Source organism: Pezoporus flaviventris, unplaced genomic scaffold, assembly GCF_033815535.1.
Source record: "Pezoporus flaviventris isolate CSIRO_AGI_PZ_B2104156 unplaced genomic scaffold, CSIRO_AGI_Pfla_v1 ptg000007l, whole genome shotgun sequence".
In the NCBI taxonomy this organism is placed as follows: Eukaryota; Metazoa; Chordata; class Aves; order Psittaciformes; family Psittacidae; genus Pezoporus; species Pezoporus flaviventris.
In genome coordinates this window covers 59166980-59184180 of record NW_026892555.1, presented here as the reverse complement: position 1 = coordinate 59184180, position 17201 = coordinate 59166980, and the positions used below count along the sequence as shown (strand labels likewise).

The 17201-nt window shown below is 40.5% G+C and overlaps 1 protein-coding gene across 1 annotated transcript; it reads left to right on the top strand.

Moving 5' to 3' along the window:
• Positions 1-1076: 1076 nt before the first annotated feature.
• On the top strand, positions 1077-15450 carry LOC133267018 (cytochrome b5). The gene is made up of 5 exons (XM_061448905.1): positions 1077-1269; positions 8989-9117; positions 10828-10857; positions 13430-13464; positions 14328-15450. The coding sequence occupies exons 1-5, from the start codon at positions 1126-1128 to the stop codon at positions 14404-14406; spliced, it is 417 nt and encodes a 138-aa protein (XP_061304889.1). The 5' UTR covers positions 1077-1125; the 3' UTR covers positions 14407-15450.
• The last annotated feature ends 1751 nt before the right edge of the window (positions 15451-17201 follow it).

The following is a 17201-nucleotide window of genomic DNA, read 5'->3' as shown; positions in this document are numbered from 1 at the left end:
AAAGCACACGGTCAGTGTTTCATAACTAATTTAACATGTTTCCTTGTTTCTTACCCTTAAAGAAAAACACATTTCTGGCCCAACAGCTGAACAATACTGTCAAAGGCCACACGGAATGAACCGAGTTTTAGCTTCTATAAAATAGAAGGACATAGGGATGGCTGTAAGGAGGCACCTTTGACCGGGTCTCTTCTCGCGCTGCCGCTGGCCTCCCTCACAGGGTACGCGGACCGCTGAGGCAGCTACACAATTCCCGCCTTCCGCGCGAGGAACCGCCGCCGCGCATGCGGGTGAGGGCTAGGGGGTGGGGAGGGGGATGACGACTCCGCGCTGAGGGCACAGCCGCCCGCCTAAGAAGGCAGGGCGGCCGCTGGCGGTACGGGCAGCCCCCGCGACTTGCCGACCCGTGTTCAGGGTTCCTGAGCGAGAAAACGGGCGGGGACGGAAGGGAGCTGCGAGGTGGCTCCGCGGCGCTGTGCCCCAGCCGCTGCTTGGTGAGCCGCCGGGAGGCTGGGAGGACCAGGCAGGCGTAACGCTCTACGAGCAGCCGGAAGGGTTTTCCTGCAGGACGAACCGAGCGGCGGCAGCGCCATTCAGCGCCAGCAGGCAGCCGCGTTCTGTTTCGGCTGTAACATCTGCCTGCTCTTAAAGCTGAAGTGCGCAGGCAGCAAAGGCGCAGTAGCTGAGCAACAAGCAGCACTTGACTGAGGAGACGGCCGGCGTGCGCTCAAGTTACAACCACCGCCACACAGAAGCGCCCGTCTCGCCAAGTCGGGGGGTAGAAGGAAGGGCTACGAGTTCGACCCCCGGCCACGGCCTGACAGACGCCGGCGAGAGCGACACGTGACCGCGTCTGGTCACATGGAGAGAGCCGCGCAAGTTCGCCGCCGCGAGAGTAGTGGGTGAGGAGAGAAAGCAGGCATGAGGCCGCCGGCCCACCCCTCACAGGTCCCGCCCACCGCGCTCACCAGCCTGCTGCCTTCCTTGAGCGGCGGTTGTCTCCTCCAATGAGAAGCCGGCAAGCGAGGGGACGGGCGGTGATAGGCTTGCAGTGGGGCTCAGGTCAGTGTGCGTCGGGCTGTGGGGTTGTAGTCTGCTGGGGAGGCGGCGTTGAGCAGAGGTGCAATGGTGGGCTCTAGCGAGTCTGGCAGCGAGCCGTGGCGGGGCCGGTACTACCGGCTGGAGGAGGTGCAGAAGCACAACAACAGCCAGAGTACCTGGATCATCCTGCACCACCGCATCTACGATCTCACTAAGTTTCTGGATGAGGTGGGTGTCCGGGGAGGGAGAAGGGGACCCTGGTGGGGCGATGCCGGCTAGCTGCCCGCTCTGTGGCCAGGGCTGCAGCCCGCTGCGGGCTTCCGGCGGCCTCCACCGAGGGACGGGTGCGAGGCGGTCGCGGCGGGGCGAGGTGCTGCCGCCGGCTTGCCGAGGTCGTGCTGCCGAGACGATCGTGTGGCGGTTGCTGGCCTTGGGCTGGAGGGCGGTGGGGCCGGCAGGCGTTGGAGGCGCGCGAGGGAGGCCCTAACGGCGGGTTATGCTGCGGGCGCCCCGCGCTGGGGCAAGCAAAACCTGAGTGTGCCGGGCACGCTGTCATCCACTGCATGTAACCTGTTGCTAGGAACTGCTCGCTCCCTTCACCTGCCTTTAAACTCTGTGCCATGGTATAAACCGCAGTGCCCGGAGGCTTTATGCCCTTGCTGGTGTCACAAAGCACTCGGCGTGGGTATGCGATCAAACTAGTGCGGTGGTCGGGTGGAATGCCTTTGGTTGGTTGTTTTGTTCCCCTCCTCTGGTTAATGATTGATGTTTTTTCATCACTTGCTGATGGTGAAGAACTGATGTAAACGCTGATAGTCATGGTTAACAAAGAGGCATTTTAGTTCTTTGTCTGAAACTTTCTTCAGTGGAGATTCAGAAATGCAGCTACTGAGCAAGTAGTGGTAACTTTTTTCTCTCACTCCCATTATACCCCCTCTGCAAAGGTCTAGCATCCAGTTAAGTGTTACTGTAGATTTACAGTGATTTCTTTGAGGGTGCAGTTTAGGTTTGTAGAGACATGACAGAATGCAAACCTAAGTAGCCCTGCAGCTCCATCTTGATTTTTGTGGTTATAAACTTAAAATTCAGAACCTAAATTGAGAATTTTAGAAATAAGAGGTGCACAAGCCGTTTTTAAAAGGCAGTGTTGGCACAGATAGTATGTCACTCTTTAGCTGCGTGTCAGCACAATTTGGCTTTTCAGTGAGGCAGTATTGTGAAATTGATCTGTTAACTCTTCCTTGATTATTTTTCATCTAGCTCTGTCTCAGGTTTGGTTTATCCTTTAGTTATGGAAATGTTTGTTCGGTTATGCAGGAAAGACCAGTTTAATTATAGACTGCCTGGAGGAAAATAAAGTTTTTCATATGGCCTGAAAATTGAAGTAGCTGTTTTTGAAAACTTGATTAGTTTTGGTTGATACATAACTGTGTAAGCGCTTCCAGATTAGTTGCAGGAGAGGCTGATCATACACAACATGCACACAAAACTCTAAGCTGAACACAACACAAGGGAAAGAAAAAAAAGCCCCGCACTTGACAAAATCCAGCAGAACATTATGAGCTTTTGGATGTAAGTAGCTGCACAAGGGAACTGACAGCCTCTTCCTTCAGTACGTGATGAAATTGGTTATTGTTAAGAGGCCCCACCTACCAGATTTCTCCAAGAAAGTCTTCATTGCAACTTTCAGGATGATGTTACTAATTCAGCAGCCTATCAAAAGAATTCGGCTTGCCTGTAAGTAGTTGAATAGTTGTGTTTTTGACAACTGTGGAATGTCTGATGCACTTGGGTAAACCTTTTTTTTTTCCTTGCTCTAAAGAGCTTTCAATAGAATATGGGTGTTTGGAGCTGAAATTCCCAAGTCATATTCTGAGACAATAAATGAGGTTAGATGACAATTTTCAACAAAGTATTTAAATGAAGCTACATTCTTAAGGAAAGCTGTTTGATACTGTCATGTTTCTTGTGTTGGTGACTTTTGGTATGGAACACAGAATAAAATGTTACATAGGCCACTTTTTTACTACTTTTTTTCTAATATATGCTTTTGATACCTGGTTAATTTTTCAAGTGATGTGCTAATTCTTTTGACACTGTGAAGATGCCCTGAGGCATTTGCCTGTAATAGATGAGGAGAAATTGGAGCTAGCCTCTTGCTGGTTTGTTCCAGACTACTGTAAATATTTCTCAGTGAAGTAAGAATTACATTAGCTGTTTCAACAGCATTATTGATTAAACCTAGTTTTGCTTCTTGCAGCTCCTTCTAGGAGTATAAAAGCTTAAAGTATTTCAAGAATTAAATGTAGGCTACTATGACAAGTCTAGTAGTAGTAAAGAGGATGCTCTGCTAAAGCATCACCTCAGGCCTCCTCTTCCAAGTATTAAGTAAGTAAAAGTATCAGTTGACTAAGGAGTCAAGAACTGGGGACAGAAGCTTACTTCCCTGGTCCAGTTTCTTAATTCAGCAAGCAGTCTCTCCAGCCATTGCATTAACCTATGGAAATGTTTTCTTATTGATTACGAAGTTGAAAAATTTACAGTGCTTCACTGTTAAAGACACTGAATGCTCTCATGTCTAGTAAGTGAAAGTATGCTGCTGCTTTTCACTCTCCTACAGTGCTGTAATGGAGCTGTTGTCTGTTTAGAAAGCTTATAGATGTTTAGGAAAGTTTGGTTTGTTCTTGGGAGCCATCAGCCTCTGAGCATTTCTTTGAAGTCGGATAGTAAGTGGATAGGGGGCGGTGATGTGTATGTGTTTTGGGAGTGGTGAGGCTGGAGTGGAGGCATCACATAGTGTGACCATGTTGGCTTGGTTTCCTGAGGACAAGGCTTATAAAAAAAGTCTTTTGAAATACATATGAAGTGCTGGAGAAGGAAAGGATTATGTATTTTGATGCCTTATCTTGGGGATTACTGAAGATGAAGATTCCAGCAACTGCTTTTTTTGCGTGTGTATTTTTTTAAATGGCAGATCTTAGCAGAGTTTATAACTTGAATATATATCTCTGAATTTTCTTTGGATATCAAAGTATGCTCTCTAGAGGAGGAAATCAAGAGACCTTGTCTTTTGCGGTTCAGTATCTGAAAGCTCTTGGTATGAAAGACTATTCTTGAAAACAGAAACTTGTATATCAGCTTTTTCATTCAAAGGCTGTTGGACTTGTATTACAGAAAAGTTGTGAAACTTTTCCATAGTTTCAGGCTCTATGTCATTTAAAGGAAAATTCATGTTTAATCACAGCAGGATCTCTATGGCTATATCTGTATTGCTGATAAAATACGTATATGATTAATACTGCTGAGCATTACCAACATAATTTAACTATTAAATGTCAGTTAATGGATTCATGAGGTAATCCTACTAGTCAAACTTTGACATCTAATGAGCTAAATAAGAGTAGCTGAGCCTATAAAAATAAGAATCTTGATCTGCTTCCCATTGTGGTGAGAGTTCCCTAAGGCTTTTGTGGGAATTTGGTTGAATTCCTTAAATAAGGCAAAGAAGCTAACAAGAATAGGAGCATGTCTCTGAGAGAAATACTTTGTTCCAGAAACTGTGGTACGTGTCTAAAATTGATGCAATGCAGACTTTTTGTTATTTCAGTTGTTGGTGGACTCAAAATCTAGCAAAAACATTAATGGCCAATGAAAATGGATTTTCAGAAAGTATGAACTTGAGCTTTCACAGCGCTATTTCTAAACAGAATGGGCAGCTCCCACAAAATCTGTTTAGTCATGCTGCTCAAACTGCAGAAGAGCAAATACTGTTTTACTGTCAGAATGAAAAATGTTCTGTCCTCTATGTGCCAAAAACTTGCATTCATTCAGTACAATGATACTGTGCAGGAGTAATGTCATTAGTTTAAACGTGGAAGGTACTAAAAGTTTGCAGTGAAGGGTGCTGGTACTAGCACATTTTGAGGTCTGTCAGTGTATCTTGTGAGTTTTTATTGCAGAACCTTGCAGTTTAAGAATTAAAACTAGTTTTGTCACTACCCTAAGTTCTGATTAAGCTTGTGGGAGAATTTGCAAATGCTGTGGAAAAAATTGCACTTCTTAGCACTCTTTTACACTAGGCACTGCAAGCTATAATTGGAAATGGGGAAATGGGCACCCAGTTACAGGGCATTTCTTCTGTACTTTATGTAAAACCGTGATGTTGGTTTTCAAAAATACACTTGTAAAAAGATCCTGGCTTCTAAAATTTTGCATGAGTACAGAATTTCTATCCTATAACTTAGTTACAAGATGGAAATAATTTAGGGGACTCTCTTAAGGCCACTTTCATGCAGTCTGAAAACGTGGTTATTCTGTCTGTCTTGCACAATAACGCTGAGGTTATCCTGGTGTTCCTGGCTTTGTTGCTGCCCATCTCTGCTTCTCATTCCCTGTAGTGCAGAAAACAAAACTTGAATTTACAAGACTGCCACTGATGAAGGCCATTGCTAATCTCACTAAAAGTTAAAAGTGGACTCTCATATGGGAAGGGGGAGGGGCCAGGTATTGTGCATTAGAGCAGTTATGAGTTAGGGTAGTTATACTTTAATAGAGTCTTGAACTATGATACTGAAAAAGTTTCATGACTGTAGTGAGAGGGGGAAGAGGCGATAGGTGTTCAGGCTGAAGTAATTATGGACTTCTGACCCAGATGAGGGCAGCAAGTTTAACTGCTTATTGTGCCTTATCTAAAACTTTCTAATGTGTTGCTGTTAAGAATTAGTCTATGCTGTGTATTAGTGCTGGCTCTGTACAGATATGTTATGCATGTAACTTAAATATCTATGTTGCTTTATTGGGAGTATCCTAGGAATGAGCCGGACTAGCTTAATTTATCAACACAAGCTTTCTTGTTTCCTTTGACCCACTATTTTGCCTGCAAAATACTTCAGTTATTTGCATCAGCAAGATTTCAGTTTAGAAGTCGCTATCTATATAATTTATCAGGCTCTTCAGTTTCAGGGGCTGTCCAGAGGCTCCTCATTAAAGTAGAAATTCTGGTAGAAATCTTTGTTCACCAGGCAGAAGCGTGAACAAATACCCTGTGTAAACAAGCCTTGAGAAACTTGGTAAGCCATGGAAAATTCTCTGCTTTTGATAGAAAAGTCAATTCTTGCCTTTTGTGAGACATTACAGTTGCTCTCTTTCATTAAGGGAGGTGAAGACTCTTCATTAATAGCTTGTATTGCGTGCTAGTTGTTTGCATCTTTATGCAGAGGTACCATCTAATAGAAGGGCTTAGCTTTAATGTACTTTTTCAGAATACTTCTATGTGTGTCTAGTAGGTTACTAGTGTCATCTGCAATATAGCTGAAGAATTCTATGTCTGGTTATCTCTAACTTAGCCTTGGTGATGTGAGTGGAAAAATACTACCTGTTTTCCAGCTGTGGTGGCAGAGGTCAGGCAGCTTGTCTCCTTCCGCTGCTGTGTGCTGGCTACTGAGAGGGCTGGTCACAGTCACTGTGGTGACATTAATATTGTGGTTTCATAGACAGAGGGGATCAGTTACTAGTTAGACCAAAAGCTAATTCTACAGAGAAAAGCTAAGTGCCTCAGTGAAGTTGCCCATATAGCCACGTGATTTCTTCGTAGTGGCACAACAGAAGGATTTGTGAACAAATTAATATACGGTCATTCTGTTAGTCAGCAACCTGCAGGTTGAAGTACTCTGTGGAATAGTTTTAATGTAGATGCTGTTATACTGGGAGATAACCAACATAGTTGGCTGGTGAATTATTGGGGGTAACTAGTGTAAACCATGTAGTATTGACAGCTTGCTGGAGTAACTAGTGTTTTACCTAGTTGTGCAGTGGTTTCACTGCAGTGCATGTATCTGAATCTACATGCTACTTATGCAACTAGTGCTTTATGGGTAGTTTAACTTTGGTTCCTTCTGCTTGTTGATGTCTTAGGTATGTTTTTTTAAGGAATTTTGCCTTTTTCTGCTGAAGATACTGCATATATTTGTGTGTGTGTTTTGGGGAGTAGAATCCTTTAGCATGATATTTAAAAAAAAAAACAAACAAAAAAACCATAAGCCCCACACCTCACATTACTGCAGGTATTCTTTAAAGTCCTAATTGTGGCAATATCTGTTACAGCCTGTTAAACTGAAGTTCAGTTTCTTAAATGTGTTATAAGCTTCAAGGCGCTGAACTTGAGTGATCCCTCAACTTTTGTCTAGTCCTTTCCCTGAATACTTATCAGAATGGATTCAAGGGCAGGATTTTAGTGAACGTGCCATATTTACACATCTGCTTGCGTAATCTTTACTCTGCATGCACTCTTCTAACCTTTATTTGGCTCAGCTGTTGTGCCTAGTCTCTTTATCAGTTGCCTAATCTCACTTTTGCTTAGTCATGGTAGGGATCCCTTACCATTCTGGCTGTGGTATCTCGGCTTTTTAAAGTGTTACATAGGGGTGGGTTTTTTTGTTTTGTCGGGTTTTTTTTGTGTGTGTGCTAGGGTTTAAGGCAACTTCAACTATTAAAATAAATGTCTGCCTTTAATGCAAAGATTTGAGTTTTGGAGTTGTGGTACTACTGGAAACTAGTAATAATAGTGTCTTCCTGATCTGTATAAAGAAATCTTGTTTTTTTTTTGGAAGAGAAGGATTGATAGATTAATGTGGCGAATGTGAAGTAAATTCTAACCTGAATTGCCTAGACTAGCAGGAATGTTTATGCCGTTTCTTTAACCTACTGTTTTAGCATAGCCTGTTCAGTGATGCTCCAGGCAAGATGACCCTAAATTAGTAGAAATTTTGCCCATTTCAGACACTGTAGTCAGAAGCATCAAAACCAGAATTGATGCTCCAAAGCCTTATTTCCTGTGTCACAGGTCAAGTATTAGAACTTACTTCATGGTTGCTTTATTCCCAGGCAGTACTAAAGTGTATTCAGCTTGTTCACGTAATCATTCCTCGTGTTTATGTAGCAGTTTCCTACTTAAAAGTTGAGTAGTGAATTTTTATGGCATGTTACGTATCTGTTAGATGAACAACTTGATGCTGAGAAAATGCCCTGAACTAGAAGATAATGCTAGATTTTGCAGTATATACAGAGTTATTTGTTGGTTGGAAATGTGGAACTGCCAGCAATATCGAAGTGCATGCTGGGGAAGAATAAAAGTCAGTGGAGAACAGGGATTTGGGTTAAGGGAATGATGATGGTTTTGAGATATTAGGAGATACTGGGAGATGGTTTCCCTACATCTTGAGGGTTTTATCAGCAAAGGAATTTTGAGGTACCGTAGTCTGCTAAAAACAAATTGGTATTCTAGTGTGTTGTATGAGCTTTCAGTTGTGCTTAAACAATTCCACAGTATAGCTGACTTACTAGGTAATCATGCAATTTCATTTGGAAAGGACCCTGTAAGGTTATCTAGTCCATACCCCAGCCCAAACTAGGATTAACTTGAAAGTGAGGATCCTTAGTGCCTTGTGTAGGCAACTCCAAAGGATGGAGGTTGTGTTTTCCCTTGCCAACCTGTTCCAGTGCTTGATTGCTCTTACGAGTAACTTTTTTATGTCAGCTTGGAATGTTCTTGCTGCAGTTTAGACCTTTTGCCTTTTACCCTTTGGCTGTATGTGTGGCATTTTTTGTATAAAAAATACACATTTCCTGCAGAAGTGAGATTACAGAATATAACTTTATATTAATAGTTGAGCTATGAAAAGACTGAATCCAATGGTGTTCTAAATGCTTTAGTTGCTATGGGTAATGCCTTTTACTATTTTGTGCTGGTGGAGTAGAAACTTTCCTTGGATTTGGCTTCAGAGAGTACATAAGCTTCTCTGAGTTACTGGAGAGCTTTTTGTTTACACTAAGAAGTCTAGCAGTTGACTTTGCAAGGACATTTTACTAATTTTTAGAAATTAAAATATTTCATTTTTTTAAATGTGGAATAGTTTTCAGTAACAAATTCAAATGCATTAAAAATTGCAGCACCCAGGTGGTGAAGAGGTCCTCAGGGAGCAAGCTGGGGGAGATGCTACCGAGAACTTTGAAGATGTTGGCCATTCCTCAGATGCAAGGGCAATGTCAGAAACCTTTATTGTTGGGGAGCTTCACCCGGTGAGTATCTGAGCGTACTGTTACTTGCTCTTTACTGTAGTAGTTTGTGTCTAGTTATTTCTCTAGTAATTTACATAAGAATAAAGAAAAACCACTAGTTGTGGATGGACCTGGGCTGGAGATACCTTCCCCCAGTATGAAGGTATTTGATTAGTGTAGCATAAAGGTGGTCACATCTAAAATTTTGCTGCTTTGAAATATTTTACAGCATAATTCTTGAATAAACTAAATATGGAATCATGCCATTTCTGGTGTACTCTGTAAGCTATATAATGAGACTCTCTTAACCCCTGAAGGTGGTATGTCAGAATGTCTAGACCTTATGTCAATATGCAGAGTGATTACTAACAGCTGATTTTGTCATGGTAAATATAAATGCCAGGCCTCCATCTGGATCTAAAAGTACATATGAAGAGCTAGGATTGTATGTTTAGAAAATGACTGTTGTGAGTATTGTACTTTGTACTAGTATTGTACTAGTACTGTCTTACTAATTTGATGCTCTGTCTTCTCTTTCTGGCTCCCTCATTTTGACCTCTCAGTGTTCCCTACTTGTAGTTGTCAGGGTTGTTTATGATTAGTTCCAACTGGATCATCTGTCGCTTCCTCTCTTCTATACTGTCCTTACCATTTCCTGTATTTCTAACAAGAACCTTTCTCCTGCCTCAAGTTTTTAAGGATTTACATTTAGCTACAGAGCTGCTACCTTGGCTTCCTTCAGATAGGCCTTATTTAATCTCTCCTGCATCTTAATAGTTGAAAGCCACTTGTTAAAGGTTTAGGCTGCTAATGTGCCCATCTGTTCTACTTTATTGCCCATCCCTGCCTCTTCTCTTTCCCTCTTCTGTTTGCTTTGTGTATGTTCTGTCTTGTGTTCAAGTAAATATCACTGTCTTGAGCAGCATGTCTCACAGTAATATTCCTGATCGTGTGTCACTGTCTTGAGCAGCATGTCTCACAGTAATATTCCTGATCGTGTGTCTCTTAGGTCATCTCTTGATAAATGTTAGTAATGCATCTTCCCTTAATATGAAATAACTCTGCTCTGCACATTTGCAACCTTACTTGCTTGTTACTTAGTTCAGATAGCAGTTGATGCCAGTAAAGTTGTTCTTAACCTGGCTACCAGTCAATTTCTTCCGTGTTTAACAGGTGCCTGTTTTTATTTAATGTGAAACCAAAAGATAGGTTAATGCGTAATTACTGCACTGTTAAGATTATATACTGTTGGGTGTTTTGTAATGAATGTGACTTTTAAATAAAACTTCATGAGTTGATGAAAGATCCATAGAATTTAGGACCATTGCACAGGATGTTGGACAAAACTAGTTAAATGACTTTGCCTGATAATACAAGTTAGACTAGGCAGAAGCAAGGTAATACAATTGAAATAGCTCATAAGCTAAGGTTATGTGTACTGTTTAGAGACAAAAAAAAATGCAAAGGCATTTTTTACAAGAGCAGAAGAAATAATGAAATATGTTGGAGGTGTGGGTTTTGCTTCTTTATTGCATACTGGGAAGTATTATTTAAGCAAGTGATCTTGTTTGTGATAGCTCAGGATCATACACTGACATCTGCTCTTTTATAAGCCTTATTCATTGGTAAAAATAGGTGCACATTAACAAAATAAATTGCATACTGGATTTAGTGACTTTTTTTTAATACTTTGGGGTTTTGTCTGAATGTCTGTTGCTTCTTTTCCTGCAGGACGATAGAGGGAAGCTTCAGAAACGACCAGTAAGTGTTTCCTGAAATGCCACATTTTTTCTTTTAGGCATTGGGTATAGTGTCTGTAAATGGTATACCCCAGAGGCAAAAATAATTCAGCTTGATTTAAATGCAATGTTTGAAATCAATAATATCTTAAACCTATTAATATGGCTTCAAATTACTCCTCCTGTTAGCTGTTTTTTTCTTATTTGTGTGGTTTGAACCAAGAGGTTACTAAGTGTGATGGCATTACACTGTAGCAAAAAGGTGAGTCTAGAATTGCCAAATGGTTTTCCAGTACTCAGTTAAAGAAAAAATGAGTTTATAGACAGAATGGATTAAACTAAATGTTTTTGTTTTTTTTTTTTAGGGGGAATGTGATGCTTAATAATATATTGGTAACACTAATAGAATATAGAGGCATTTGAGTGCTGTATTATAGATCAGTTAATTTGCAATTATGAATCCTTTTCAAGGTGAAAATACTGTTTGCTTCCTGACTGTTTCAGTAGATTTTACTGAGTGTTCTGTCAGTGCAGTATTGCACTTGTTTTCTATTTTTTTCCTATCTTTAATAGAATAAAGTTGTGTTGACACTCAACTATAGAACTAATAAAATACAGATGTCTTTTAAAGGAGCAAGTGCTTCAGGGATTAATTTGTACAGTTCCTGCTGCTGTGTGGATAGAGTATGTTTGCTCAGGGCTGGCAGAACAGCAGCAGTGCAATTAGGAAATAATTGAATATTATTTTTAGGTGAAGTGCAGTAGGAATAGGATCTTACCATTGTTAAGTATTATTGGAAGATCTTAAAAGTGACTGCTTTTTTAAAAAGTAATAAGCTAAAGGGATGGAAACAAAAAATACCCTGAAATGTTTGCTATAGCAATTATTAATTTTTATTAAGGACTGCAACTAGTATACGAATAAAAATAAGAAATGGAGTGGTAACTGGAATTCAGTTGTTTTTTTTTCCCCACCAAGAATAACATCTGCTATTTGGATTCCTTTTGAAATTCAAGGCAGCTTACACTTAAGATGTAAGAATAGCAACGATAAACACAGCTGAGAAATTGACTGCCCAATGCAAGTTGTAGTGTACAATCCCTTGATTAAGCTCACGGGAACTTACTAAACTGAAGTAATTAGAATATTAGTTTGGCCAGAGCATGGTGGCCATTAGGGAGTTAAGATCCAAGTGACTGACTTACTCACTTGTTTAATGCTGGTCATAGTTATCTACACTGCATGTATGTTTTCCATTATTCCAGAAGGAAGCTGGAGCACTTTCTTTCAGCACGATGTGTGGGTGTAGTTGATAGGATAGTTTCACTTTGCACTGTTCTCTGGGGGGCAATGTGACAGGTTCAGCTCTGTGCCTTGGCTCTCTAGAAGCAGTCACAAGGCCTTGTGCTTTCAAATGTCCTCGTCCTTGCACTGTATTTAAAGTACCCTCAGTGTACGTGTCCAGTGTGGTAGTGTTTAAAAACAAGTTTTGATGAGTTGCACTGTATTTTTCTTACTGTCTTGGCAAGGGGGGAGCCATCCCCTGGCCCTGGGTGTGACAGGTTGTTTGTTGTATGAGGTGTTAGCCTTGATAGTGTAGATACAAGTTGTTCCATGCTGTCTGGCTTTGGGGTTAGTTTTTCATGGAGATATTCACACCACCAGTATAGATGTAATCATTGTGTCCTACTCTTAAACATGGTTACATCCAAACCTGTGATGTTTTGAGTGCTTCCAAAAGGAGCCTGTTTGAACCCATGAGAGGGTGTTGGTACTCTTGCTCTTTCAGAGTATTTGCAGTCCATTTATGCTGGGACAACTAATTTTTCAGTGATGGAAATTGAAGTACAGTTTGAATGCTTGGATCTTATAAATGCACTAGGGCCATGTGCGGTTAGTAATATTCAAAGTAGTAAGTCTTCATAGAAATGTGCACATGTACCTAACTGGGATTTGATCTTGTAGCACTTTTCCTGTGGAAACTGAACAAGGTGTCCAAATCAGTATCAGAAACAGCTATAATTTGACTGATGCTTAAGCTATCTGAAACACCACACTAAAAACCTGAGTTTAATAAGCCTCGTGCATGTAAATTAGTAGCTTTCTTATTGTAGATTTGATAAAGGAAGTGTTTGTGTATTAGTTCAAATCTAATTGAAAACACTCTGAACTAGAGTGTTTTTTAATTAGATTTCAGACAAGTAAGGGATCCTTTAGGCAATTAGAACTTCTCATAAGGTAGGCTTTTCATAACCTTAGGCTGAAGTTGGCTTCATGAAAACTTAGAACAAAATTCTTTGTGGCGATATTTTTTTTTCTTTTAATAACACTTGATGCAGTGTTGATACAGAAACTGCTGCTAACTGGTTTCTAAGACAACAGTCTGTTATGAGAGTTCTGAGAAAATGCTTTCCAAATGCAATGCACAGAGCTGGTTTTAAATTAATCTCACTTGATGAGTGTCCTGTTTTCAGCATGCTACTTAGTAGCAGGCTAGGCTTAAACCCTGACAATGAGTCTTGAAAAATTGAGGGGGTAGTGGTGATGGAGTGGAATGTCTCCCTGATGTATCTTTTTATGCTTTGCTTTCCAGGAACCTCTTATTACCACTGTTCAGTCCAGTTCCAGGTATAGTATGACACCTGATGTCAAACTTGAAGTTCCTCCTGATTACGTTTCTGAATAGCTGCTGTCTGCTGGAAGCTTAGATGTCAGAGGGTGGTGCATGAACATTTCTTTTCTACATGAAGTCCAAGTTGGCATCTGTGTACCACTTTACAAGCATGTTGGCTTACTAGCTAGATTTTTTTTCTCACTTTGATAGGTATCAGCATCTACCAAATGGTTTATGTCTCACAAGCTTTCATTTCTGGTGACTGCCAGGTGAATAGAAGACATTTGGTGCCATGCCTGACTCTTTTTACTGACATGGACACCTTCCTTGCAATACTTGTAGCAAATCATACATCTAGGGGAAATAAGAGGATTATGTCTGTAAGAAGGAAAGTCTGTCAGAATTGGGGCAGGGGAAGAACACTTTGAAACACCACTGAATCAAACTTTATGAAGTTATATCCTGCTGACAATTGCTTTTGCTGAAATGTCAGAGGACTGTTCCGTGCCTCTCAGTGGGGAGCTTGGGTGCTTGGAAGTGTCACATGATGTGCTGCTTGAATGGCTTTTGAATGAATGATACTCTGGGCAGCATGCCATGATTTAAATGTTGCTTACTTACTAGAGCTTTACTCTAGTAAGCAAACTTCTTGTAAGCTCTAGTACAAGGCCTTAACAGTACAAGATTTATTTTACTTGGCTAGAGTGTTAGTGGCCAGCCAGGTATTTTGCTGCCGTGCCTTTGAAGTATTTGTTGGTGTGGGGAGGAAGGACTTCTGTAAGCAATGATATTGTTTGTTAGAAGTTTTTGTTTGTTTGTTCGTTTTGACTTGCTGGTTGTCACTTCCTAAACTGCTGTTTCAAAACGTTCCTTCCAGTTCATGGTCCAACTGGGTGATCCCAGCAATAGCAGCAATCATCGTGGCCCTGATGTATCGTTCCTACATGTCAGAGTAAGCGCCTTACCGAGAGCTAATGCAAGAAGAGATTGAGCTGGGAGAGGACATAAGCAATCCTAATCCAGTATTTTTCCAGATAAAAGCCTGATGTCTGAAGAAAAAAAATCCACTTTTTCAGAAAACTGAACCATTCTTTTCTGCTGTGCACTTTTCCTAATGTTGCCTTCTTATTTGCTGTTCTGAAGTGATAAAAAGGCAGCATTTCTCTTTTTGTATAACAATTGTACTCCCTAATGAATTACTTGATAACTGTATTATTTTCTGTATTAGAATATTGTTCTGTATGTAACACTGATAATGGTTATTTCTCTTTAGTCCGTAATGGGATCCATAGGACCCCCCCTTTACATGTAAGTTTTACAGCTTTAAATAACTACCAAAACTGTGTACAGGTATTTTTGTCCATGTACACAACTTAACTTAAAAACCCATGTTGTTGTCTTAAATGTAGTATGTTTGAATGAAATGCTAATTAAACATAATGGAAAAAGCTGAGTGAGTAGTGGGTCTTGGTAGGGGCCCAACTGCTTACAGGCACCTATCAGGCTATAATGAGCTGACTTTTTTCTTTCTTTCCTCTTGACATCTGCTCTTACAGTTGTTGTAGGTACTCTACTAGCAAACTGTTCTGTTTGACTCCTATTTAAAAAAATCCCAATGAAATATGCACCCCAATGTTTGGCATAATTGTATCTGTCTTGGTTTTGTGAAAAGTAGCTCTCTTGCAAAAAAAAAAAATGTCAGAAAAATGTAACTGCTACTAAATAATGCTGTTCCTGCCAAGCACTCAGGTGACTCTGGAATCTGTTCTGGAACTTTTAGGCTTTTTATAAGATCTTCAGCTTTGTCATGTGCATTGTGATGGGGGAAAAACTGATAATGTGGAATCTGTTTCTGACTGTTCTGTGATGTACTCCTTGGTGCTTTACTATGAAGAGATTACTATTTTCACTGCTCAATACAAGATAACTGAAAGTATGCATTTTGTGGGGAATGTTTTTAGTCATATGTAAATGATTATAAATAAAAGTTTAATTGCTTACTTTTGCTGGCTGAAATATGTTCACTGAAAACGTTTCTGAAGGCCTTGGCAGGATGCTTTCGCATACTGAGATACTTCTCAGAATACGTGTTTGATGGTGCATGCTAAGAGTCAAGGTATGTCCTTTATGCAGAGGAGTTGCATGTAAAAAGTGGGAAAGCGTGTTACGGAGCAGTTAGCCTAGATAAGCACTTTCATCACTGTGACATCAACATTAGCTAGTGATTTAGTGGTTTGGCTATGCAAGCTCTTGCCTCCCTGACATTCAGCAGGACTTGAAACACTGTTCCAAGGCCTGCCTCTTGGCAACACCAGAGATGATGCAGCATGGAGGTTAGGCCTTGTATCAAGTCAAATCAAATTGAAAGTACATTATAAACATGAACTTAAAAAAAATATAGAAAAATGAGAGAGTGACTCTGACTTCAGGAGATTGTCTTGTGCATATGTAGGAATATATCAAGACAGGAATCCTTTAAGGATTCCTTTTGTGGTAATTCATTTACTGTTATAGCAAGTAAGGGTATCTTATACCTTCAACTGTGAAAATGTTTAGTATCTCTCAGTCTTGTGTTCATGTGTTCTGTCAGACTTGGTTTATACTTATGGTAGAGCCCATCAACTTTACCTTGAAACTTTTAACTTGCAGTAAAAATAGGAGTGTTTGGGATTGTCTGGCATCAACTTAACTTTGTTCTGGTTTTGCCTTAGCTTCCCTTCTGATGGGGTGAAAGAGTTTAAAAATTCAGGCTTTTTATGGACAACCTTTAAAAGCACAGATTAACTCTGAGTTGGTATTTAGACTCAAATCAAGTTTTGAGTCTTAAATGTTATTTTAAAAACCAACAGAAAATTCAGGTTCACATTTGGGGAGGGAAGGGGGACTCAAACCAGCAACTTTAAAAAGCTTAACCTTTCATATCTATCTTTTTTCCTGCAAGATTTTCAAACTGATAATTATGTTCATGTCAACAGATAGGGTAGTGCAATCAAAGTGGATCTGTAAGGTCCCCCTTCCTGCAAAAGGCTTTTTACCTATGCTGTGGGAATTTTAGCATGATATAGCTCTGAGTCCCATATACTGGATGTTTATTTCCACAATGCCACAGTTAAGTAGGCATACACAGAGAATTTCCATAATGTGAACCAAAAGTGCAATGAGTGGAGTTGGGAAGGCAATGCTTCAAAACGTGATACAAATTAAAATGCTAATGCAGCAACACAGCTTGTACCCTATACTTGGTCTGTTTGTATTCCCTTCCACCAGTGCTGATGGAAGGTGTTCTTCAGAGATAGATGTGACTTTCAGATTTTTAAATTGATTTTGTAAATTGACAAAACCATAAACTAAAAACAAAAACAAAACCCCCCAAAAACCAGATTTATAACTTTCCTTTTCAATACCCTAAGCTTAGAGCTGCTTTCCATAGGGGGTGATACGGGAGCTTTTTATGTGACTTTAGTTTTTGAGTATGAGGAAATGAAAAGGTACATGAGCGTGGTGAGGACTGAATGACTATGCTATTGAAAGACTACTCTAGGGAATTAAGGGTAGTTAATGTTCTTACAGTCTGAAAGCAAAAAGAAAGGAATGGACAGTGTGCTTTCTTCTCAGAACAAAATCCTTTGTTGCTAAATGTAAAGGTATTTGCTCTAATTGGTAATAATACTAATTTTTGCGTGGAGAGGCTGGTTTTGGTGGCTGAAGCTTTACATCAGATGTCTCATGTTGTCTACTTGTACAACCTCAC

Excerpts from the sequence above, each read along its gene's own strand:
- LOC133267018 (XM_061448905.1), top strand. The coding sequence starts at position 1,126 with ATGGTGGGCTCTAGCGAGTCTGGCAGCGAGCCGTGGCGGGGCCGGTAC. Across the intron at positions 1,270-8,988 it reads TCACTAAGTTTCTGGATGAG|CACCCAGGTGGTGAAGAGGT; the intron begins GTGGGTGTCCGG and ends TAAAAATTGCAG. Across the intron at positions 9,118-10,827 it reads TTGTTGGGGAGCTTCACCCG|GACGATAGAGGGAAGCTTCA; the intron begins GTGAGTATCTGA and ends CTTTTCCTGCAG.